General features: G+C 43.9%; 3 protein-coding genes across 3 annotated transcripts in view; 2 read left to right on the top strand and 1 right to left on the bottom strand.

Moving 5' to 3' along the window:
* Window positions 1-10,807, top strand: part of skap1 (src kinase associated phosphoprotein 1) — a 29,152-nt gene extending 18,345 nt beyond the window's left edge. The window contains exons 10-13 of the mRNA XM_035144853.2: window positions 2,100-2,147; window positions 2,265-2,374; window positions 10,247-10,349; window positions 10,696-10,807. Coding sequence (XP_035000744.1) covers window positions 2,100-2,147; window positions 2,265-2,374; window positions 10,247-10,339 — 251 coding nt within the window. The 3' untranslated portion in view covers window positions 10,340-10,349; window positions 10,696-10,807. The remainder of the gene's footprint in view (window positions 1-2,099; window positions 2,148-2,264; window positions 2,375-10,246; window positions 10,350-10,695) is intronic.
* Window positions 10,808-11,321: 514 nt separating this feature from the next.
* Window positions 11,322-20,047, bottom strand: snx11 (sorting nexin 11). The gene is made up of 7 exons (XM_035145887.2): window positions 19,842-20,047; window positions 18,451-18,487; window positions 18,104-18,190; window positions 16,141-16,241; window positions 15,601-15,696; window positions 15,260-15,484; window positions 11,322-14,408 (listed from the first exon to the last, which is right to left on the bottom strand). The coding sequence occupies exons 2-7, from the start codon at window positions 18,469-18,471 to the stop codon at window positions 13,106-13,108; spliced, it is 1,833 nt and encodes a 610-aa protein (XP_035001778.2). The 5' UTR covers window positions 18,472-18,487; window positions 19,842-20,047; the 3' UTR covers window positions 11,322-13,105.
* Window positions 20,048-21,059: 1,012 nt separating this feature from the next.
* cbx1b (chromobox homolog 1b (HP1 beta homolog Drosophila)) lies at window positions 21,060-24,445 on the top strand. Its single transcript, XM_035144943.2, has 6 exons — window positions 21,060-21,273; window positions 22,414-22,495; window positions 22,724-22,883; window positions 23,069-23,222; window positions 23,648-23,742; window positions 23,840-24,445. The coding sequence occupies exons 2-6, from the start codon at window positions 22,441-22,443 to the stop codon at window positions 23,979-23,981; spliced, it is 606 nt and encodes a 201-aa protein (XP_035000834.1). The 5' UTR covers window positions 21,060-21,273; window positions 22,414-22,440; the 3' UTR covers window positions 23,982-24,445.
* The last annotated feature ends 656 nt before the right edge of the window (window positions 24,446-25,101 follow it).

Raw genomic sequence — 25,101 nt, 5'->3', positions numbered from 1 at the left:
CCCACACACAGATAAATAGACAGGAAGGTGCTGCTCGCGAGAACGTGTGATACTCAGTCAGACAAATGGACACGCACTCCAGCCCTCGGGGGTGTTTGCAACAAGAAAATATTTGTGATGAGCTTCCCTGGCTGCGATGGCCGTGTTGCCAGGTGCCTCCCCATCACCACGACACCCAGGCTGATCGCTCATTTTAAATCAAGCAACACTAATAAGCCTGTCAGGACCGGGGCGGCCGCTGCAGAGCCACACAGGACGAGGAGCAGATTCTCCTGACGCTTCCTCTGGTCTCTGTCCTCTCGCTGAGGATCCGTTACTGTATGTTGTTGAAATCAGCGAGAGCCAGGTCGGCCCGAATGCTCTGTCATAGTACATCCAATTAGCTCACGTTGCCAGGCAACAAATAGCTCCACAATTCAATCCACTAAGCAGAGTTTTTTGCTAAAATCGCCTAGCAACAGCAGTTTAGTTGAAAGGAAGTAAAAAAATAGTCCTGGAGCTCTTAACGTCTCTTATAGAAACTGGAGTTTGATTGAGGCCGTTACGAGATGATCCGTGTGTTTGTGTGCGTGTGAGAGAAAGTCTCTACTGAGGCGGAGACGTTCCCCGTGTGTCAGCGTGGCTACAAGATCCCGAGAAGGACAAAAGGGGTGATCCGATCTTCTCAGCGCCGTCGTCCATCACTCCTTCTATTAAATAAGATACATCAAGATTCTGTTTCACTCAGTGAGTACATTACCTTCGCCAAAATCACTGGTGAGAGGGAAATCAGTCTTCAGTCTGTCACACCGGCGTTCAGAGCCATCTGGGAAGAGGTACAGACCCTGACCACAGATGGCATATCGAATGACGGGCTCTTTTGTTCACTTTCTCACCCCTTCACTTATCAATCACTCCGCAGCTCCCTTTTGCTCACGTCCAGCTTCTACACACAGATTAGACACTGTGCAATTATTAGATGTTTATTGTTATTTTCCTTGATGAGGAAAGATGCTTGTATTCAACGCATCTTCTTTTTCCTTGCTAATGCTCTCATGATTATTTAAGATTACTTTGCAGGAGTTACCTTTCAAAGTTATTCTCCTAAAGTTATGGATATTAAATGTGTAAAGAAATGCAGAGGAGGACTGGAGCATCGTTTTCTACACGACAAGCTCCCTCGGTTTTGCCTGAAAACTCGGAACAAGGCTCAGTTGCCGGCGGAACGAAGCGTTGGAGCTGATGACTGATTTTATTGACTGGAAAATTAAATCACTTTGATATAGAAGCCGTTGGCCCAGAGCCGGGGCCTCTCGGCTGAAGGATGCTCTTCTCCACAGCAGCGGAGGGTCGCTTCACAAATGTTTGGGCCCCTTTGCAAACAGAAATAAAATGTCGTTTTTATTCTACATACGTTTTTATTTTTTCTGTCATCGTGTAGGAATAAAATAAAAATCGAATAATCTAGTAATAATATTTTTTAAATTTAATTGTAATCATAGGGTTTGAGAGCGATAAAGTGTTTCTGCATCCAAACACAGACTGTTGGTCACGTGTGTGTGTGTGTGTGTGTGTGTGTGTGTGTGTGTGTGTGTGTGTGTGTGTGTGTGTGTGTGTGTGTGTGTGTGTGTGTGTGTGTGTGTGTGTGTGTGTGTGTGTGTGTGTGTGTGTGTGTCGTCCTTCCTGCTCTTCCTGGAAGCACAGGCGCAGGTTGTGCTGGAAGGTGGATAGTATTGCTGGGTTGTGGCGTTGCTGTCAGCCTGCTAGTGTTAAGGATGGATGTGGGAGACAGAGGGCAGGCGTATCACGGTGTCACCTCTCAGACCACCGGGTGCCACGCCCCGCAGTCGATGACACGTCCGCCTCCACGTGCCTTAAAGGCAGCCTCGTGCTCTTCAACTTTTTCCCCTGTCTGGTGACTCTGATGAATTTGATCCCATTGAGGAGTTCTGTCACACGGAGAGAACGACACCAGAGATTGTCTGACGATGCTTTTTATTTCCTTCGAGATTAAAAAGAAATCTATTGAAAAATTGTTGTTAGTTTCTTCCTAAAGGTCAAACAGACAAGTATAAATGTTCCGTCACAAATATCATTATGTTCTGTTTGTTTCTTTTAAGAGGATTTTCTGGATCCAGATGAGAGCAGTGAGAACCCCGGCAAACAAGGTCAGAGCCTCATCACACTCATCTACTAATAATGAGAACATCTCCAGCCTGATAGTTCACGAAAATCACCATTGTCCTGTTTTTTAATTTAAATTTGTGCTCTGCGTTTCCTCCCAGCTTGGTCATCAGATTACGCTAACTACTACCAGTGTCTATGGGACTGCCAGGCCGACGAGCCGGATGAGCTGGCCTTCGAGAGAGGAGATCTCATCTACGTCGTTAGCAAGGTCAGCAGCGCCGTCAGCAGCAATAATCCAAGAGGTTTTGGGCCTTAAAAAACTTGAATTAAAAAAGAAAAATACAAATATATAGATTGCTTAAAGTGTATAAACACACAGAGAAGGGAGTTACTTCCTAGTCCCAAGTAAAACGTCAAAATCGATGTTTTTCTAGTTGCGTATTTCGGACTTGAGCATAAAATGGAAGTAGGGGAAACGTGCTGTTATTAAATAGTTTGTGTTGGACTTCATGAATCAATAGCAAACTGATTTCCAATTCCCAATTAAATATGAAAAAAATAGTTTCTAATCTTCTAATTCTCTACATTTCACCTCTAACACGAATAATCTCCGACCGCACACTCGACTCATGTTCGACACGATTACAATGTGATGCCGATGTTTTCAAAACGTGTTAATTATCTTTAGGGGGTTAAACAACGTCAGCTCCAGTAAATCGCCGTGTCCTCGTTCGCTTTTTCCACACAACCTGCTGATCTCCCCAACATCTCAGCGAGCGCTTGCGTCTCGATGCAGCAGAGAAGCAGCAGCGGTGGCGTTGCCGGTTCCCCGGGCCACTAGGGGTGAAGCACCATTTCGCGCGCTGCGTAATGGAGCTGTTGTTCATTACGGCGCCTCGATCACAGGGGTTAATTGAGCAGGCAGCCATGCGAAGCTCTTCCCTTTTTCTGTTCGACATAAACTGCAGGTGCATCTCAAATCTTTTCTCTCAATCTGTTTCCTTGTGTTTTATGGCCGTCTCGTAGTTGCATGCAGAGTATCTACCAGTGAAAAGACACCCTACTGGAAATCAATGGCTTGTAATTTGGGCACTTTTACTGTGCTGCTCACGGCGACTCGCTCCCCCGACTGTTGAGATTGAACCATCGTGTTCTGCGCTGAGGTTAAAGTATCTGACGAGCAGCGAGAGGAGGAAGTTACAGCGTGTTCAGCTTTATTCTCTGTAATTTTCCCGGTGGAGATTATGGATTCAACCTCGTGATTCCTTAGTTAAAGAAGCTGAATCTTAATTAGACTTGATATTTTCCCTTTGGAGCAGATTAAACACAGAGACGCTCCCACTTTCTGAGTCAACTGAAGAAGTTGAGGTTGTAGATTTTGTTGGAATAAACGAACAGTGTCGGTATTTGTTGAAGAATAATGAGACTTTTGTTTGTAACGGCAGACGTGGCTCAGGTGAAATATGATTTTTGCACATGATGGACTTTTAATTGAGGCTCTCGTGGCAGTGCCAGATTAATGAGATGGCAGCATTCAGTGTCTGTGTGTGCTGGTGGATGGGGGGAAATGTCAAAACAGCCATGTTCATTTCTCACACGAAGATGACAGAGGCAGCGTACTTGGGGAAACAAAGGGGGGACCTGGCTCCGTGGAGGATCACTTCTCACTGTATGGATCAGATTACCACCTCGCTGGAGAGCTTAAAAGCAAACCAAGTCCAGGTTGGAAGCAGGACTTGGCTGCAGCGTCCCACAGTCCTAATGACACAGATCCCTCTCGTTTTGTCAAGCTGTGCGCTGAAGTCATAACACGGTGACGGACTACAGGAGAATATTCTAACTATCTTCCAGGAGGATTTAAAGCCAGAGTCTTAAGCAAGGCTGTAAATTATTCAACGGAGATGTCCGAGCGGCTCCTGGAGTGTTTGGTTCAGTGTGACGACACGACTCCACCTGTGTCCCAGTCTGCGTCCTAATAGCATCACATCTCCCTCCTGAATAGCATTATTTGGATTATGGCCTGTAATCGGCGATTCACTTTAACGAGCCCTCTGGGAGGACTTCCCTGTGTCTCCTGTGCTGCTCGCAGGCCCCTGTCGACGCTCCGTTTTTACGGGGGATTCCTGAGAACCCTGACCTCCCGTGAGTGAAATACGGGCCCTTGGCTAGATCTCAAGTCTGTCGCTTAACTGGGGACCCAGACACATGAAATGGCCGTAATAAAACCAGGGCCCATAAATTCTCTTAGAGGGTGGGAGGCCTGGTTGTCTGTGCTGTTATGTCAACACTGACCATAATTACAAGGTAATAAGGACACGCTCTAAGTGCTAAATCAATGGTGCTAACAAACTGTTATTTTTAAAGCTGGGATGTGATTGACTGCCGAAGTGCAGAATGGGATCGCCACAGGCGTAGTGTCATATGGCCGTGAACTGAGGAGAACATGCCGATTGTATAAAAGGCCCTCATCCATCATTATTGATCCCTCACTTACTGTAAAGTGGGGGCATTTTTACTGTATTTGTGTGTTCCCCCCCCTTCCTGTTGCTGTGTGCGCGCGCGCACGTCTGCTGGTGTCACTGACAAAGTAAATAAATTAGGAACCTCACAACTCATATGAATCCCATTAGTTCAGGAGGATTAATCTGGTCGTGTGGCTCCGCCGCTGCAGCGATGCCTGACTTGCTTTCTGCAGAGCTCGATGCTCAGCGCGCTGATACATGAGGTAGAAACACGCCGGGAAATCCATCTTGTGATTTCTTTTATTTTTTTTTTGCTCTGGCATTTCATTTCTGAGAGCTTGCATTTTTCTAATGCGCATTATGGCTTTACAATGACATTTCAGTGTGTGATGACTAATGCTGCACATATCACACTCATCACACCTTTTTCTTTTTCACTAAATTGTTGAGATGTTTCCCTGCAACACGATGATCTAAACTGCAGCTTATCCCAACATGCAGAGGGGAATTTGTGATAGGATTTACATTGTGTATGTTGCAGCCTTGTGTTCATTTATCACAGCTGCTCAAAGCTGTTGTTTTACTTCTCCCTGACGTGTGCACATTGTCGGCCACGGCCACCACACTGAACCATAAGCTTGTCCTGCATTCTTCCAATCTAATTTATGTATCCACAATCAAAAGACATGGGCTCCACAGGTCAGCTGTCACATTCCTGTATTCCCACAGGCACTCATGGAGAACGGCGGGATGGAGTGGGGAGAGATTTATGGCACAAACCCATCCAGGGTCCTTAAAACTCTGGCAAGCGCTGCTGCCACCTCTCCCTCGTTCTCTCCATTGCCCTGCTCACCTCTCTTCCTCCCCGGCTGTCCAACCACAACGCAGAGACGGGGAGACGGGCCAGCCAATCCGCTGCGTCTCCCAAAGCAGGGCGTCATCTCACATTAGCCTGAAGTGTTCAGTTGCCTGTTGGAGACAATGAGAACGTGGACACCACTGACACCCTGTGGCAGAGTCCTGTAACAGGACCGTTTCATTGAACTTATGCAAACACCAAAAGCTGATTTAGAGCCTTTTTAAATTCACATGCTGGGATTTTGAGCCTTATTATGGAATTTAAAAAAGGAAAATATGAAATTCTAAAACTCATTTTGTGCCTAAATGGCTTCTCTCCTATCCCAGCTACCTGTGACTCTATTCGGGGTCATCACGGCTTCTCTGTGTTGTACAAGCTGGTGTGCTGCACTGGCCACAGGTCACAGCCACTGAATGCAGCTGAAGAAAAGCAAAAGTGGGCAAACAATCAGATGGGGAAAAGTCAAGCTAGAGAGACAAAGAGGGGGATCCCTTTATTCTTTTGTGTGAACCCTGTCCCCCCCCCCCTCTCTCTCCGTTTCTCTGTCACACTCCCATTTAAAGACCCCTGGCTGCTATTGTGGCCATAGACACCAAGACGCTATAGACAGGCAAGACATCCTATTTACCACCCGGAGTAGCGGGGGGTGAGTCTGGGGTTCGGGGTCACGCAGGAGGCAGCGGTCATCCCCCGGTCAACTACAGTAGGTCATTATTCAGCCCAAGCCAATAGCCCAGAACCGTGTCCGAGCAACCCACCCCCAATCCATTCTGCTTAATTATTATAAATGAGGGGCGGCGTAAACAGCCATCATTACAGACACTCAGTGGCATACACAAATCCACTTTAAATTGCTATTAAGTTAAGGAGCTATCTGTAATCCCAGGCGTGCATTAGAAAGGAGCGAGTAGGTTTTCTTTTTATTAAATCTCACCGTCCCTGAGATATTTTCAAATGTTCTCATGCTCTGTCATGTTTCCAATTTGAAGCCAATTCACTGATTTAATTAAAAGCCCACTTGGAAAAAATGGACACTAAGTAGCCGTTTCCATCGCTGCTCGTGCAGAATTACCTTCAATATTTCTGGATTGATTTCAACAGGATTCTTTCTTTTTTTATTCTTTGCACAGAAATCTTTATGATAATCGAAAGAAATAAGCATACCCCCCCCCCCTCCCTGGTTTCACGTATTATCGGCTCATTTGCGAAGTGTACCTGGGCTCGCTAACCCGATTGCAGGTTACAGATCGCGGGCTTCTAACGGGCGAAAGGTGTCCATGCTTCTTTGTTAGGGTGACCCCCGTGATGGAAGAACTGCAGAAGGGCTGCAGTGCATCTGATGAGTCCACGTAGAGGATGAAGGGAGAGAGGGCAGAGGAGGGGGGAGGAAAAACAAGAGAGGATGCGAGCAGAAAGGCTGCTAAAGGAGGGAGGGAAAGGAGGGAGGAGGTGAGGAGGGAGGGAGGGAGAGATTGTAACACCCAGGCGGCGGGTTCAGCAGCAGGGCAATGAGAGACTTCCTGCGCTCCATCACGCCCAAGGCCTGCCTCAGTCAGCTGGTGGCCGAGGAGAGATGCCTCATGTGTCAGGCTTATTAGCACTCCTCCTACTTTGTATGCATTTGGGATTGTGTGTCTGTGTGTGTGTGTGAGTGTGTCATCAGGGAGCACGAGTGTGTGTTCGAGAAGAGAGAAGGGACACAGAGAATTCCTAATTTTTACTAAAGAAGTAAAGGTGTATTTCATAAAGCTGTGTGTCGAGGTGTGTTTTCTTTAGGTACAGTCGGTGGCGTGAGGCGACACCTGCCCCCACCCCCGCTGTCTTTCACCGCAACCGACCAACCTCGACTCACCGTCTCCCCCCCGCTCGGGCTCGGGCGGCTGTCAATCCGTCCTGCGGTCGTGGAACGTGAGCGATGGGCCCATCAGAATGCCGCCATTAGCCAGCCCCCTGAGTGGTAAATAAACGATCGCGCCGGTACACTGCAGGTGTTGTCATGGCAACCTGCTCCTTCTCAGCACCAGCCCCGCCCATGCTCGTTCACCCCCACCACCACCCTCCCCACCTCCTCGCGCCAGCAGAGGAGTCACCGGGAGGTTAACGAGTCAACGCGCCGCAGCCACCACAACACGGCGCTGTTTGCTCCCCCGCCCCCTCTGCTCCCACACTGAGTTGATTTGATCTGCATCCAGGTTGCAGCAAACACCGGCTCTGATATGTGTCACCTCTCACCGCCACACACTGTGTCCCGGTACGTCTCCTTAATGGGACGAAAGCAGACGTTTCCCAGGCCTCGGCCGCTCGGGCCCACTTGATTTAGCTTCCCCCCCCCCCGAGCGTCTCGCTGCGAGCATCTTCCACTTTCCAACCGATCCTTAACAACTCGGCCTATCGCTCACGGTGGCACGGCGAGCCCGAAACACGCCCCGACCGCCGCACTTCAAAGCTTCAGACGCAAAATTACAACCAAAAACAAATCAAACGTAAAAGAGGAGAACAAACAGAAGGACGAGGACATTGAGGAGTTGGCTTAGTTTTTGTCATTTGGATAATTTACTCTCCGCGCCTCTTGGAATGTCCCTATTACAGCAGGTGTACTCTGGATGAACCCATTCCAAGTATGAGGAAGATGGACTCTGCACGCCTGACAGACTTCCACCGCCATTGGCAGCCACTCTGTGATGCAGCAGTCGTATTAAAATGGCGGCGCTGATAATCCAAAAGACCTTTCTCGGGGAGAATTTGAGACCGACTGCACAGATGGGCCACGGAGATAAATAAAAATCTCTGTCACTACGGTTGGTGGAATAGTGCTGCGACGCCCCCGAGGGAGAGGAAAACTGTTTCGCTCTCTCTCGTCGATGCACCCCCCCTCCCTCGTCCGTCTGTCTCCCCTCTCCTCCTCCTCTGTTCACGTCCTCTCAAATGGGAACCGGAGCCAGGTTTCCCACAACCGGGCTTTTCCCTCTGTGCTCTTATGGGGACTTAACTTTCCCCTTCGTGATGAAACACACACACTGAACTGTCGAGTGGGAGTTCGTCTGAGTCTGGAGTCAGAACGACGAGGCCGGGGATCGACCATCTGAGTCTCAGTCGTCTGTTAGAGATGAAACACACATGGTTTTTGAGGCTCAGCTGCAGGTCACATGACTCTGAGGTGTTTGGACGACTTGTTGACCTGATGACAGAATCGTAGTCTTTTAGACGCGTGTGTGTGTGTCTGTGTCCATGTGATTTCACAGACGTGGTGCGAGCTTGTGTTTAGTTGAGTGTTCAGTCTCCTCAGTGCTAAACTCTCAATCTGCTGGAGAGAGAGAAGAGCCCCCCCCCGCTCCATCAGGACGGGGAGGAACGAAGGCCGGCTGGTGCCTCCTCTGAGCTTTAACGCCCTCCTGGTCTCAGGCCAAATATTGATCGAGTACAGATCTTCCCCACTGGGATCAGGAGATCGTGGTGGATGTGACTCAAGTTCCCAGAAGGTTTAAGACTCGTATCCAGCACAGATCTGCGTTCGGTTACTTCAGTCTGAATTTAAGAAGTATTCAATGTGCACATTTGCAATATTTTTTTTTAATCTAAAATAATATAAATATAAATAATTTGCACTCTTCTTTATGAAATGCAACTATAGAATATTTGATTATTTAACTGAGTTTTAACAGAAGAACCAAATGAAAGTGTATCGGGATGTTATCTAACAGACATTTTATTTTTAATGATTAAATGCAACATAATATATCACATTTAGATCTTTTCAAAATGTAAAGCAAAAACATGAATTTTAAAAAGGAACATATCTGATAAGAGGAACAATCAGATTCACATTAAAATCACATTTATTTTAAAGCCAAATTTTAACAGAGTTGAAATGATATTTTCATCTTCCTCTTGCAGGATCAACTCCTTCCTCATATTTAACTAAAACATTACTTTTAATTCAGCCGTTCAATACATGCACTTCATTTTATCTGTATTTAAATTGATTGAAACTTTTTAAAAAACCTATTAAAAAGTAAAACCTGCTCGTCAGAAGCAACAGAAAACACAAAGTGATTCTGTAAAACTGCTGATTGTGTTTTAGCAGCTGTCAAAAAAAACCCTAAAGGTTTTTTATTGATGTTGAAATAAAAAGTTTTTTCAGATGTAATGTTTTCAGACACCAGCTTGAGTTACAGTGGATTTCATCTAATGTCAATATCGTTATTTATTCTCTTATTTTCAGGTCGTTTGTTTCGGTGATGTGAGGATGAACGGAGTCCGATTCTAAAACTCCTTTAGGCAAATGTGTGAATTGTCCCTTTATGAATGTAACTGATTTGATTTCACACGAGAGAATCTCTGATCCTGTCGCTGTTTCTCTTAATCACAGCACAAACGTGAACCTTTGTTTTAATCAGTCTGGGGGGGAAAAGCAGTTGTGTCTTTTCATCCGTGACTAAAAAGCAGTTTGATTTCAGACTCTAACTGTCTCACTCCGGTTGTTTCCCACATGTTGGAACGCCCTCCAGGTTGATGTCTCGCAGAATATCACACACGGCTGTTTCCTGTGAGGGCTTCTCGACTTTTTCTGGATTTCCTTTTCCAGAGTAGAAGAACATTTCTTTATTTCATTATCTCAGCCGCCACTGAAAAAGCAAAAGGCCAAAATCCAACTGCAGTTCAAATCATTCAAATGGTTCTTCTTGTGTTAATATTATGAGACGAGCGTTGCATTAAAATGAAATAAAAATGTGAGATTGTTGCCGGTTGCTGCTTCGTCTGCTTGTTCTCCGACTCCTCGACGACTCGCTGATCTTTATTTGTTTCACTTTGGGTCCAGGAGTACAACATCCACGGCTGGTGGGTCGGCGAGCTGAACGGCGCCGTGGGCATCATCCCCAAGGACTTCCTGCACCCTGCTTACATCCTCTGAGCTCCGACAGGTACGGAGGTTCTCTCTTATCATCAGCGTTATGGACCATTACTGTGGCCTGATACACAGGAACTGTCCCCCTGGTGCTCGTCCAGATTGCCATTGAGGTATATTCAGTCGTTGACCTGCCATTTATGGCATCTGCTGGCTGGAGGAAGTACTGCAAAAAGCAATCTGAACGCCGCAGTGGGCGATAGGTGAGAATAAATATGTGCAGCAGAAGCACGATAACAGTGTCAGATGTGGTATTTAAGAAAATTATTCCCTGATACTGTTAGAAAGGCACAGCTTAAAATGAAAACTGAATTATTGATGCATCTGATGGTGTGTTTGTCTTTTGTTTTGTTTCACTACAGAGCTGCTGCTGACAGGCCTCACGGATAATCTCATGACATTTCAATATTCTCTCTGATACAGACTGTAAATTATTATTCTCTCATACAAATTAAAATCTCTTTGTCAATCTGCTGCAGTTTTGCTCATTTCTTTCAGAGCCCAAACGTATGTGAAAGGCTCCTTCGTTAGTTAATTCATCCATTTGTCAATCAACCATTTTAGTTAATAAATAATTGAAGTTAAGAAAAATTCTAAAACATTTTCTTGTTCCAGCTTCTCAAATTTAAGGTGTAATTATTATTAATGGAAAATATTTGGCTTTTAGACTGGAGAATTTTCCATTATTTTCTTGCATTTTATAAACTAAACTTTACCAATTTAAGAGAATAATTTGATAATAAAAAAGATAACTATTAGCAGCAGCCCTGTTATGAACTGAATGATTATTTTTGGACTGATATGATTCTGACTTTTATTGATTCACTGGTTGAAAATGTAGATTGATTGAATTTTATTTATTTGTTTTTTCATCACTGATATTCATTTATTCATTTTTTTTTATAAAATCCACATTTGTTTTGTGTGATATGTGAAATATTTTAAACCCAATACTGTATGAAAAATAAGAGAAATCTCATGTCAAGTATTTACTGTTTAAATTCAGTTTTATTATTAATCTTGTTCCATTTCCACCCACTAGGGGTCAGGATTGCTCCAACATCGTGTATTAAAAGCACGAGATGTGTGTTGATAGAAATACACAAAGTCACACGTGACACAATAAAGACGAAACACAAGCGATTTGAAATAAAGTAAATTATATTTTCTATGTTTACATGGACACGTCTCAGGTTGTCATCGTCCTTGTAATGAAACAAGTCTCTGTAGAATCAGTGGCTTTGTCTCCAAACTCATTTACAGTGTAGAAGGAAATCTGAACTCAGATCTGTTCAATCCAACAACAGGAAATCCCCCAGTTTAGGATTACTGTACCTCTATAGTCACATTTATGAGCATTGAACAGTGAAACAGTGAAAGCTTGAAGGTTCAAATGGTACAACCAGCTGTGCGTCCCTTTTTAAAAGCATCTAAATGAGTTAGACTCAGCAGTAGTGTGAGGGAACCACGTGGAATCCACTGCTCCCCAGTGAGTTAGACTCCCGTCAGTGTGGCTTTTATTCAAAACCAGTGACGCTCACCTTTATTCAACTGTGGTTTAGTTAGAGAAGAGGACGCGTTGTGCGTTGTGACGTGAAATAAGTCCGTTCACAGAGAGAACTCCAGTGTCTTGAGTCAGAAACATAAAGTGAAAGAACTGAACGTGTTCCAGAAGTTAGTTGTGGGAGTGTCTCGATGTAAATTAAGTCGATTAACGATTCAATTCTGATAATTGTTCATGAAACCAAACCATATTTATCTGTGCTTTGTTCTGTTAACGTTATTTCTTCCTTCCTCCCCCCCCCCCATTCGGTCGAGTGTCTGTTGAGACGACTCTAACTGAAGCCTCTTGGCAGGTAACTGGAACTGACTGGTCCACTGTCACTTCCAGTTGCATCACGTTACGCCCGGGACCCACTGGAGCCACGAGCCGCTTCTCAGGTCTCTGGTGTGAGTGCGATTCACCGTGAAAATCTAAGTAAAAGCACTCGAGCGTTTCCTGTCGATCCATTTATTTGCTTAACGAGGATTTTATCGTTAAAGCAGGATCAGCGACGCAGCCGCCACGTGCTGTAAAAACATCCAGTGAGACGCGGGCGTTAGGAAGGAACCTGCTTATGGGCAACACAGCACAGCAGATGTATTTACTGTGAAAGTGGGGCTGCAACCACTTATCAATCTGCTGATTATTGTTCCTCAACTCACTAATAATTTTGTCTATGAATGAAGGAAATGGTGAAACATGCCTGGTTTAACTTCCCACAGACCTCGGTGATGTCACATGACCTGATCAACCGTCCAAAACCCAGAGATTTTCATTGCGTATCCCAAAAAAAAATCAAATCCTCACGTGAGTAAATTACAACTGATCCTTTAATTCAAATGTGTTTGTCATAATTTAATAAAGTAATTTCAGCTCTAGAAATATTCACTTTCTGTTTATACAACAATAAAACCTCGAGCTTCTGATCAGGAAACCAGATGCATCTCGTCTGTTTCTGTAAACCTGAGCGGGGGGGGGGAACCATCCCGATCATTACGGCAGAGGAGAAAAACGGTGCCAGTGTTTAGTGTACCTGAGTTTAAAAGAAGAGAATAGTTTAAAATTAAATAAACTCTATTTTAAAAACAACTTGAGCCTAACGTCTGAGTGGTTTCTTAAATATCTTACGTCTCTGTCCTCGTCGGACTCTAACGGATCAGGAGGTAAACACAACAATCTGAACAGCTCCGCCCATGAACCTCGTTAATCTGTGTGTGACTGAGTCTTTGTTAGAGGACGTGTCCCTCAGCCGCCTCGTGGACCGCGGGTGTCACTGCAGCTGTTAAACCTTCACCTGCACCTCGTGAGTCTTCCAGAGTTTCCTCCTCCGCACATTTAGCGTCGGCTGCTCCGGGAACGCAGCTGCTCTCCAGGACGCTGAAGTCTCCACTTTCAGTCAAGTCTCCACCAGCTTCGGTGGAGTTCAGGTCCAGAGGTGTGAAGTAGTGTAGCTCGTCTTTTTCCACAGGGAATCCGTTCATCTGCAGGTCCAAGATGTTCCGGCTGGAGGCGTCCACGTCGGACATCTTCACGAAGCCGTTCACAGCCTGGATCGACTCCTCGGTGTCGTCACAGATGCTCTCCTCCTCGTCGCTGACCTTGACGATGCTCTCGTTAGAGGACGGCAGCGAGTGCGTGTCCTCGTCGCTGTCATCCTTGGTCCCCACTAAATCCACTTCCTGTTCAACTTGGTCCAGTTGTTGAACGCCGCTGCGACTGTCCTCCTCTGGGACGCTCTTCACATCCTCAGTTTCTACGTGGATTTTTGACTGAGGTGTCGTCTCCTCTTCGCTCTCAGATTCAGAACTTTCTTCGCTGTCTGATTTCTTTGACTCCTCCTCACAGCGGACGTGTGGAACTTGACCCTCCGTGGCGTCAGCGTGGTTTAGCTCAGAGGTGACGTGGTTTTCTAGAACCTGCCTCTCAGAGCAGACGACTTCCAGAACCTCCTCCTGAGAGCTGCCACTACTTCCTATGATCGTATTCTCACAGTCATTGTCTTTAAAATCTAATATTACTTCAGGATTTATACATTGTTCTGGCTCACAGGCGACATTTTCTATATGTGTCTCCTCAGGACTGAGCAGCTGATCGGTCTTTACTTCCACTTCTGAAAGGCAAACAGTCTTTTCTTCTGTATCTAAAGTCACATCTTTTTCCTCTTCCTCTTCTTCTGCACTCTCAAGCTCACAAACCACCTCACAGCCCTTCTGGAAACCAGTCCCCATGGGCGAGTGCACCTCCACTGGTGTCTGTATCTGGCAGCTCATCTGCTGGGTCTGTTCTGCGAGGCTCTCGTCCTGGATGTCACCCAGGTAGAAGGTGGCCTCTGTTGCTTCACACTCGACCACGGCCTCTAGATGGTCGCTCCTCTGGCAGATGGTTATGGAGGATTCCTCCTCGGGCTGTAACTCTGTCTGGTCCTTTTCACGGAGCTCCAGTAAATCTGCCAGAGGGTCAGAGTCTCCACAGGAGAGCGGCTCGGGCCTGAGCGTCTCTGTAGCTTGTAGAACTGGTTGATGAGGAGCCGGACTGTGCAGTGGGAGAGAGGGAAACTGGTTAGAGGACTGGTTTGACATTTTTGTGAAACATGTTCTCAACTGCCATCTTGCCGAGACTCAAGAGGATGGAAACCAGTCATGTCTGGATATTAAATATAAAGTTAAAACCAGTAGCTGAGCGAGTCTGGTTGTCCAACGGTGACAAATACCAGCACCTCTAATGAACACTTGGAAGTTAGAGATACTTGGTTGTTAAAGGGGTGAAATAATACTTTGTACCAACAATAACACTTTAATTATTAAACATGGAGTTTAATCACATTAATGTTGAATTTCAGCTGATTCGAAGCATCTGTTTTGTTATTTTTCAGGTGCTTGTTAATAACTAGACCCAGAGGCAGATACACAGGAGCTTTCATAAAAATCTACATAAAAAAAACAGCAAGTCACAACTCTGACATGACAATAACTCAGAAGAAAACTTAACACATGTCATTTGTTCAAAAACTGAAGTCACCAAGTTGTGGTTCTGGGGTTTTACCGACAGGACTTCTACTTCCTTAGCAGCCTGACGGGCAGGTTGTGTTTGTTGGCTGCTTCCTCCACTTTTCAGCCTTGATGCTAAGCTAAGCTAACTAGCAAGCAGCAGTTTGTGCTAATTGTTCAGAATATGGAATTTATTGCTGAATTAAGCAACGTTTTTATATTAACATTGAATCTAATGAACAATGTTTTTCCGAATATGCTGAACAATTTAAGTCTTGCACTGTAAAGGCAGCTCCTGCACAAACCATTTGAAAAGAATCTAAATATAAAGACTCAAGTTAAAGATTATTTCCACGATAGTAACAATAAACCCTCAGTTCAGATCCCCCCTCCTACCTCTCCATGGACTCATAAGAGACGGTCAAACTCGGCTCCTTGATGGAATCCTCCTCCTGAGCCTGAGCGAAGCCCCAGTTGGACGAGGCGTAGGTGAGGATGGCGTCGGTCACCGAGTACGGGGTGTGGCCCTGAACGCAGTCCAGGATGTGACCGACCGGCAGCTGGGTCTGCAGGAAGAGGTGGAGCTGGCTGTCCGACAGGCACACGGTCATGTTCACCACTCTGTCAGGACAAAGGTACACAGAGTCAGGACGTCTGGTAACTTCTAGAGCCACAGCAGATTAAATACTGAGCTTTTATCGATGCTTTTCTCCAGAAGAACAAGACGAAGAACTGACTTGTCCAGAAAGGCCTGAAGTCCGTTCCTCCTCGTCTCCAGAAAGTCCTCATTGCAGAAGGAGAAGAAGGATTTTCCTGGAAGATCTGGGACGGGCCTGGAAGAATAGCCACAAGCAAAAGGTTTCAGATTATTTACTTAATCAAGTCACACAGAAATTGGGTAATTCCTGATTATATACAGCCAGTGGCATCCTACTTTACCACAGTGTTATCAGAACGACTTGTTTCTCGTTACCTGATGAATTTGAGTTGAATATTTAGTATTTTAGTGTTCAGGAGGTGAAGGGAAACACACTCTCATAGTAGTGTAACAGTATATGAGGGCAGGTGTCGTTACTCCTGATCAGTGCAGCTACAGAGCAGCAGATTAATAAATGCTCAAGTATGTTTCTTCTTCTCCCGGCTGATACAGGAGGTGCAGCTCGGGTCTCAGGTCAAACCACTGTCCTACGTTTTTTGACTTGGGATGAATCATCGTTTCAAAACTCCGCCGTCTTCTCTGGAAAGACAGAAAACACAAACCGGGACGATGTACTTACACCAAGCCAGCGTTCTTCTGCATCTTCTTCTTGAGCCACACAAACTCGCTGTAGCGCCGCCGCACACAGGACGTCTTGGCTGTGAAGGCTTTACTGTTGGTCTGGGAACAAAAACACATGATTCCACAGTTCAGTTTAACAGTGAGGAGCTGTAATCCTATTAAAAGGCTAAGGTAGGTGATATTTTATAGGTTTCTTCAACAAATTGTAATTATTAAATCAGTAAATAATAGACTGAAGCGGTCAGATTCAAACTGTTTAAGCACATTTCTCCTTGATGCATTTAGTGTTTAGAAGATGTATTTTTCAGTAGCTCTCAAAACGTCCAATTAAAAATATTCCCTTGAGGAACTAATGAGCACAAGAAAGTCAAGAAGTTTAAAGTATTTAGAGGCAGAATAACATTTCTTGATTTGTTCTCTCACAGGATTTCACAATAAAATACAAATTAACACCAATTTACTGTACAATCACTTCTCTGTATGTTTGTGACTAATGTCAGTAGAATGACTTCTGCTGTGATTATGGCAGAACAAGAGCGTAATCACATGCCAGTGATTCCAACGTGTGACAGAGTCCACTTATGTTTGCATAACAAGCTGCCTTCAGACAGGACAGAATCAATTACAGTGCCGGCTGCGCGGGTTCAATTCCCACGTCATTAAAACACATGAACTAATTCCTAGAGTGGGTAAAAGTCCCGGGAAACAACAATATCAAACACTTCCTGATTCCAGTTTCTCAAACGTGAGTTTTTCTAAAGTCAAATATGAAAATATCCAGATTATATTTAGATTTTTGAAGATGTTAGATTTGTCTGCAACAAGTTATACGTTTACTATTTTCTGACGGACAAAACATAATATCCTGCAGCCTTATCAATAAAGAAATGATCTTAAACAAAGATCATTTAAGACTAAATACCACATTGATCATCACCCAAAGTAGGAAAGATATCAATAAAAATCTGTACTTTCAAGACTAAAGTTTACTGTGAGTGAGTTTAATCTTGTATAATATTTATAGTTTACAGTTTACAGGTAATGAAAGCGTTGTAGTATTTTCCTGGAAGGTGTAAGTGGAGCTGAAAACCAAGTAAAACTAACTCTTAACTTTCTGATTCCCACATTGTGCATCAACAAATCGACCACAAGCTGAATGATGCCTGATCATGTGATGTCACACGATCGTTACCAGTTTCACGAGTCGACACCCACACAGCACGACCGTCCCTGTGCTGACGCAGCATTCCTCAACGCAGCCCAGTGCTGAGACAACGATAAGAGCTCCTGTCCACACGCTACATAAGGAATCTGTCGGCTGCAGTGGTTTCCACAGACTGAAGTTACGTCGGGTTGAAAAGGGCGACGGGGATCTAATCAAGCGAGTGGTATCTGAAGCTCCAGGTTATTTACTGCTTCTATTTGACCTGTTTTCTGTAGCGTCAGTTATAGAAAACCAAGTTTGTTCCTTAGTGGCAAAAAGTGCTCCACTGTCGCACAACTACTGGTGATATTCATCTGGAATAAAACGTCCTCTGGGCATCATAGAACTGACTTATCTTCAAATGGTTTAGGGAAATGCTCGTGTCGCAGCACCAACATACCATCAAGGAATAAAAAGATAAAGACCAGAGGATAAACAGATCAATCTGAGGTTTGCAAAACTGGCCAAAGGCTGGTAAACAACACAGATAAAAAGAGACAACTGTTATCAACTTGTTGTTTTCTCACACTCAACATAACTGAGGCTACAATCAAATCTTTCCCACTAACAAATAGACTTTTAAATTTCCTTCCATTTAATCTTTGGTTTCTTAATTGGCTTCTAATCTGTTTTTAATCCGACCAAGAAGTTTGAAACTTAAAAGTATGAACGTCACAAAAACAAAGCAAATCTTCACACCACATTTGCACAGTTCTACTTATTGTCATTATATTGTGATTTTTATATCAATACTCACATGCAGGAATATTTTAAAGTCCACATGTGAATTCCACGAGCCTTCATTTTGAATGCGGGGATCTTGGACCCGCACTGCAACAAACTCCTGGAGGACGGAAACAGGAAACACATTTTTATACATTTAAATTTACATTAAAATAACCGTGTCTGTGTTTTACTGTATCGAGGCTAAACTGATAGGATCTGTATTTCTGTGTAGGGACATCATAACCCTCAACACAGATGTAGCTCCTGAAATGCTTTTTAAAAATATCAAATGGAGGAATTATTCAGCTTTTATTAAATGAGGAAATTTGCTTAGAAGTGAATCTTGTGTTGTGTAGAAAATGGGAAAGAGCTACTTACATCATCTTGATTGCTGTTCATCCTACCGAGCTCTTCACTGCAAAGACACAGGAGGACACGGTTTAATCAAGTGGATCAAAAGCTCTATTTTGTTTTTAACCTTTTCTACGGTGGCGTCATGAGCTGATGACTCATCGTCTAAAAGAGAAGCTGGTCAGCAAAAAACCACTGAGTCACTCACACAAGAGTTTATCTTCACTTCCTGAACCGAGCAAAGATTCTTCAGGGTTTCTCTAAAGTTTTACATTAGGAGAACCGTACAGCTCGTTAACAAAGATCGCTCAAACTATTGGGTCAACTATCGATACCAATATTCAGCTGTGAGCGCTGGAAATGATGAAATGAGAGTGATCCCTTCAAATCTTCTATATTTGTACTTCTATTTATACTGTGATACAGCTGCGATAACAGTAAACTGAAGTGGAACTAACTTTCTTCCCCTTTGGGCACTGGCCTCGTGGAAGGATCAACAAGTTGGCCGACCGCACACGAGTCAGAGCTTCTGTTTAAAGTGTTGTGGGGGGGGGGGCGACGCCACAGTGACTCAACAACCACAGGAAGATTCAAATGACCACATTAGAGACATAAGTGAGAGAAACGCCAAAAAGCTACAGAGAGAAATGACAAACGAGACTAGATAAAAGACCAAATGACGACAGGACGATGGCGGAGACCAAAAACTAAGAGTCACGACGACCACAAGAAAGATTCAAATGACACAAACAACGTCCATCGAGAGACAAGTGATCGTTAAGAGACAAATAACGATCCACAGATTGGGGCTAAAATATCAATTATAGCCATATAACAAATCGATATCGAGTCGGTGAGGAGACAACACGTAATTGATTAACAGCAGATTTAACTGTTTCAAAGAAAAGAGTTTAAAAGCACAACCTTGATTCGGTGGAGGACGCGTGTCGTGGATATCGGCTCATTTTTATATCTTTATCACTTTTTGGCCGCATCGTCCAGCCCGAAGACAAAACTACCAGAATGTGACAAACAGTCAACGAGAGACAAATGAGACACAAGTGAACAACTAATGAGCATCAAGTCCACAAATGTCACGGCTCAATCACATGTAGTTTGAGGGGTGAGCGGGGGGGGGCTGCTCCTCTGTTTGTGCCCCCGGGCCCCTTGTTTTACCACGATCCGCCCATGCTGCTCAGACCAGTGTCCCTCCTGTAACTAAACGTTGGAAGTAGTTTGTCCTGGTGCTGTCTTCATGTCCTCATGTCCCCCTCGAGCCGCAGGACACACGGACACACACTCCTCTTAGTGTAGAAGTGAATTTAAAACATTATAGTTTGAACCACGTTACTTCTCCTGGGGAGTAAACACTCAATGCTACATTAGCTCCAAGCTAACCCGGGCGGGCGGTGACTTACTTTCACGCGGTGTGTGAGTTGGCTGCTGCTGCTGCGGGATCGAACCTGCGGCTGTGTGTGAGTGTGTGTCTGCGGGGGGGGTGTGTGTGTTTTATCCTCCGGTGGAAACCCTCCGACTCTCGGATCCTCCGCGAGCTGATCTCGGATCCATTTCGTCAAGTCACAAGCGGCGACGTCATGACGTCCGGCAACTGCTTCCGGGAGCGTGCGCTGCGACGTCAGAGAAGGGGCGCGGTTTATAATAAAAACAATCAGAGGGATTTAAAGAAACATCACATTGTTTTTATTTTGTTTTATATTCATTCAAAAGTCAGAGACACGTTAAAGGGAAAGTTCACAGGAAAGTGGAACTTCACTCATTCTCTACTCACCACTATGAGTAGATAAACACTTTCAGGCTCCAATAGAGATTTTATGGCTCTTGTTAGATATTAACTGTTATTTTTATATATCAATAAGCACTTTTGTTTTTTATTCTTCTTAAGTATAAAGTTATATCAATTTTACCAATTCTATGTAGCGCTGTTCTACAAAAACTGTACCTTTAACTGTCGTGAGGTGACAGTAAATACTTCTGCACCCTTAGAGATTTGAGCACAACAGATTTGTTTCATTGTTTGATCTCTCGTCTCATAAAGAGCAAAACAAAATGTTTACGTTCATTTTCTGTTGGGAAATAAAATGACTCTAAACTTCTATAACTGTTAAAAACTTACTGAGGACAATTCTGACAAATGCCCTCATATGATAAAACTGTCGTTTTAAGGAAATGTCATTTTTAAATGAATGAAAAGAAATACACAAAACATATTAAACCACATGTTGTGTTGATGTCTAGAAATGTAGAGAATGTGTTATCATCATTATTATAAAACATGCTGTAATGGCCCACAGGATAATGACCCCCGGAGTATAGAGAAACACGTTTACTGTAAAAGATAAGATACAACTTTATTGATCAACACACAAGAGAATAGAAATATGAATAAAAAGGCAAAAACTTTCACTGCAGTGGTTTGTATGTAAATGTTATAAAGTAAAGTAAAGTTTGTACATAAATATATCGTGAAGTGTAGATGATAAATAATAATGATTAGTATGAATGTGTTTAATAAGTGTATTCCCAGTTATTGATGTCTCAGTGAGTCCGCTCCACGGATCCAGTCCGCAGTTTGCTCTCTCTCAGAAATCACAGATCTATACATCACTCGGGCTCAGCACCGCCCCCCTCTGGCTGCCTGCATGAGTAAATCCACATGTTCTATAATCTGTGTTGTCCAGCGGATTCCTTCTTTTTTTTGATTCCTCCTCTCATTCCAGACGAAGGGGCGGCATCGAACCATTTTCATCACAAACAGCGACGTGAACCGTAGAACCTCCGAGACAAAGCCTCGTTGTTTTCAAACCTCCCTCCAGCGCCAGTGACTGAAAGGTGAGTTCGGTTCGACCTCCTCCTCAACGCGTTGCTTTCCCTCTGATTGTGCGGAGTTAGCTTTCATGTGCACATTTTCCAAAGGGGGCGGGGGCAGGTTGAATAAAAAGCACGTTAGCTCCCAGTTCGAGATCGAGATCGTGATCGAGAACCACCGGGACCCGCACCGGTCCCGCTGCGTGTTGCGTTAGCTGCTAGCGAGGAGGAGCAACATGGAGGAAACTGCAGCTCCATGCACACTGGGGCTTTGTCGTGTTAGCAGGCTAACGTTAGCTGCACCGACAGACCCTCGAGGGGGTTGGTTCCTTCGTGATTCAAACCTGCGTCGTGTTCTGCTGAACGTCAACGTGACGTGAAGCTTCGTGGTTTAATGGAGGATTGACAGACCGGGCCTCAAACCCATCACAGTCTGTTCCAGATGTGCAAGGAACACAAACACTGATCCCACATGTGCAGGTCTCTTTCTACAGCTGATCAGTGTTTATGAAGGGTTTGATATCTGCCCCCAGCTGAGACACACCTGTAACACTAAAGGCACATGGGTCATGTCCACAATGACAAATGATCTGATCTACTGTAAAATCACAGCAGCTGTTTTACGTGTCGATTGTCTCAAATCATATTTCAAGCCACAATATTTTCTTTTCTTTGTCGTATCTCATCACAAAGTCAATATTTGTGGGATGTTGGACTCAACTTGTGTCACAGTTTGGAAACGTTTCATTGACTATTCGGTTAATAATGTAAATAATGTCCCAGACGGAATCATCATACATATGAGCAATAGAGTAAGAATAAAATATTGTCGTATTTCATTCTCAATATTTTCGGGGTTGTTGCCTTCAGCAGGAAATGTCTCTGATTTATTATTGGACTGTAAGTAGCAGAAAAACTGTTGAAATCTGGAATTAAATCATAAACTAATCAGAAGGAAAAAACTAATTATGAAGCAATAAAATCAGATTGGAAAATACAAAATGTGTGATGAAGCAGTTACATCTGAAGGATTGCTGATGATCTGCGTTGCCTCACTTTGTCGCCCATGTGTCTTTTTGATCCCGTTCTCCAACGCTTTTCTCTCCTCTCCGCCACATCGCCTCCCGCTCGCCTCCATCCCGCCGACACCGTGACGCTGAGCAGGAACCTGCTGGTCCCCGGGTCCACCTGATGAGCATGAGCCTGAAAACAGAACCCTCTAACGATGGTCCCGCTGTTACAGAAGGTTTTACACTTTACTTTCTAACACTTCTCTGTGTCAGAGAACTGAACTAACACGTGTTTGTCATCCATTTGTTTCTAAGCTCAGAAATAGTTGTTTTCCATTCATCTGTGAACCAGAAAGTTTAACTAAGAGAGGATATTCAGTGTCAAGGCTTCAGCAGTCGTTTGAAAAAGCGGATTTTCCTCAGGAGCAGCATCCACCTGCTCATTTCTCCTGTTTCTACCCCAGAGGTGAGCAAAATGACTCCGCCTGAGAAGAAGGAGAAGAAGCCAGACGATGTGGCTGAGGAGGAGGAGGAGGAGGAAGAATATATTGTGGAAAGGGTCCTGAATCGGCGAGTGGTGAAAGGGAGAGTAGAGTATCTTCTCAAGTGGAAAGGCTTCTCTGAGTGAGTGGGGGAGTTGTTCTAATTGTTTCTATACATCAATCTGACATATTCTGGTTGACTTATGTCTTTATTGCTTTAAGTTATCGTAGCAAAGAATGCAATGAAATACCAGCATATTTAACAGGTGGCTTGATTATGAATTAAATGCACGAATACTGTATTTTCTATGTACGTAATATCTGCAGAGAAGATAACACGTGGGAGCCCGACGATAACCTGGACTGTCCAGATTTGATTGCAGAATTTCTGCAGTCCCAGAAAACCGCTCACGATGGAAAGAGGAAGGCGGCCGGAGAGGCAGAGGGAGACGAGAGTAAATCGAAGAAGAAGAAAGACGACGTAAGTCCCAACTCGTCTATACAACTTCTGTCTCGCAAATTAAAGCGGTGGTTTGATATTTAGTTTGTTTTATGCTACAAGATGTTAAATAAAAAGATGTCTTTTTGACAACTGTAAGGCAGAATTTAGAAGAAACTGCAGAATGTGACAGGGTAAACATTTGGATTCAGTCTCAACATCTGCCCAAAGTCAAGATAAGACACATTCCTCTTCTCAAGGTCGCTCCAAAGATACTTGTCATAGTTCAGTGTGTCCAACCTGTTCTTTCATTTTACAGCAGTTTTTAAAGTCCCACGATTAAAGTAGTGTTCCTCGATTTGTTTTAAGAATTTGTTTCAGATGCTGGCCTTAAAAACACAGGAGCTATGATTGTATGGTTTTCATTTGTTTTACGATTGATTCAAGTTGTGTTTCCTGATCCTCAGCCAGAGAAGCTCCGGGGCTTCGCTCGAGCTCTGGACCCAGAGAGGATCATCGGGGCCACAGATTCCACAGGAGAACTCATGTTCCTCATGAAATGGTTTGTGTGAAGCCTGCAACACACACTGTTGAAGAACTACTGGAAAAAATCAGTGGCTGAATCAGTTAAATTGTCTTTTCTTCTGTCGCCCGTGCAGGAAAAACTCTGACGAGGCCGACTTGGTGCCGGCGAAGGAGGCCAACGGGAAGTGTCCGCAGGTCGTCATCGCGTTCTACGAAGAGAGACTCACTTGGCACTCGTATCCCACCGAAGACGAGAAAAAGGAGGACAAAAACTAACACAGGGCGAAGAAAGAGAATTTCATTGTACTTTCAACAGGGGGGGGAGCAGAGACAAGTAAGACACCACTGGACTCATTCGTCTCTTGGTGTCGTATCACTCATTCGGTTCTTTTATCTGGATATAAACTAAATGTATATAAGCTTCAGGTCCATCTGAATTAAGACAGTGTTCATTCTCAGTATCCATTTGAGTTTTAACGAGTCGTCCGACAATTTCAGTCTGATCTCCACACGACATCTCGCTGCGACGTGGAATCAGTGCGCTGACGTTTTAATTTCATTATCGTGCCATTTACTCGGTTCACCGGTGCTTTTCCGAGGGCGACACCGTTTCCTCTTAGCTGTTACCTTAGGACTTGGTGTACGGTGATGAAGTCTCTCTTTCAGTGAGTCGTTCTCTGTAGTGTTTTTCATTGTGTTTTGCTTCTCACTTTTTGAAAATAAACCACTTTTTGTTACTGTGCCGTTTCCTGCTCGTGTCACTTATAGTAAAACCGGATTAAACCCAGTGGAGCTGCAGCTGAAGATTGTTTTCATTTGAGATCAAAACTCCAGAGATTAAAAAGCTCATCAACCAACCAGAAGTCTTATTTAGGACCCGGCTCATATGATTTTCGATGTTTATGTAAAATGTAAACATACTTAAATATATTTCCTGCATTACTGACATCTTTGTAAACACTGTTCATTTTAAGCATTTAAATTGATAAAGTTAAACTACAATTTGTTATGAACAAACAACGTATCTAAGTCAAAGAAAATGTTGGCATTCATTTAGTAAAATAAGTTTTTATATCAGCAAACAAACAAATATGTGAATGACTCGTATCAGCTGATTGTTTAATTGAACAACTGATTATTCTGTCGGGCTCTAATCTAGTTTTGTTCTAATAAACAAAAACTTAAAGTACAAAATTTACTCAAATGCAAGAAGACAGAAATAACTAATTTTCACATTCAAGAACCTGTTAATGTCAAATGTTCGGTGTTTCTTACTTGTTGATTAAGTTTCTTGAATTATTCAATTAACTGTTAATAGTTGCAGCTCTATTATCCAGCTCTGGTTATTCACGCTTCTTCGAGGTGTCAGAATTAATCTCTAAACACCTGAAGCTCC

This window comes from Hippoglossus stenolepis, chromosome 21, assembly GCF_022539355.2.
Source record: "Hippoglossus stenolepis isolate QCI-W04-F060 chromosome 21, HSTE1.2, whole genome shotgun sequence".
Taxonomy (NCBI): domain Eukaryota; kingdom Metazoa; phylum Chordata; class Actinopteri; order Pleuronectiformes; family Pleuronectidae; genus Hippoglossus; species Hippoglossus stenolepis.
Note: the sequence above shows the minus strand (reverse complement) of the source record. Positions and strands in the feature narration are given on the sequence as shown.

What these genes read in the sequence shown, in the direction of transcription:
- snx11 (XM_035145887.2), bottom strand. Translation starts at nt 18,471, where the DNA reads ATGAACAGCAATCAAGATGAT. An exon ending in TGAACAGCAATCAAGATGAT is followed by an intron (nt 18,191 to 18,450) that starts GTAAGTAGCTCT and finishes TCCGTCCTCCAG; the next exon opens with GAGTTTGTTGCAGTGCGGGT. An exon ending in TCTTATGAGTCCATGGAGAG is followed by an intron (nt 14,409 to 15,259) that starts GTAGGAGGGGGG and finishes CCCACTGCACAG; the next exon opens with TCCGGCTCCTCATCAACCAG.
- cbx1b (XM_035144943.2), top strand. Translation starts at nt 22,441, where the DNA reads ATGAGCATGAGCCTGAAAACAGAACCCTCTAACGATGGTCCCGCTGTT. An exon ending in TGGTCCCGCTGTTACAGAAG is followed by an intron (nt 22,496 to 22,723) that starts GTTTTACACTTT and finishes TTTCTACCCCAG; the next exon opens with AGGTGAGCAAAATGACTCCG. An exon ending in AAGTGGAAAGGCTTCTCTGA is followed by an intron (nt 22,884 to 23,068) that starts GTGAGTGGGGGA and finishes TAATATCTGCAG; the next exon opens with AGAAGATAACACGTGGGAGC.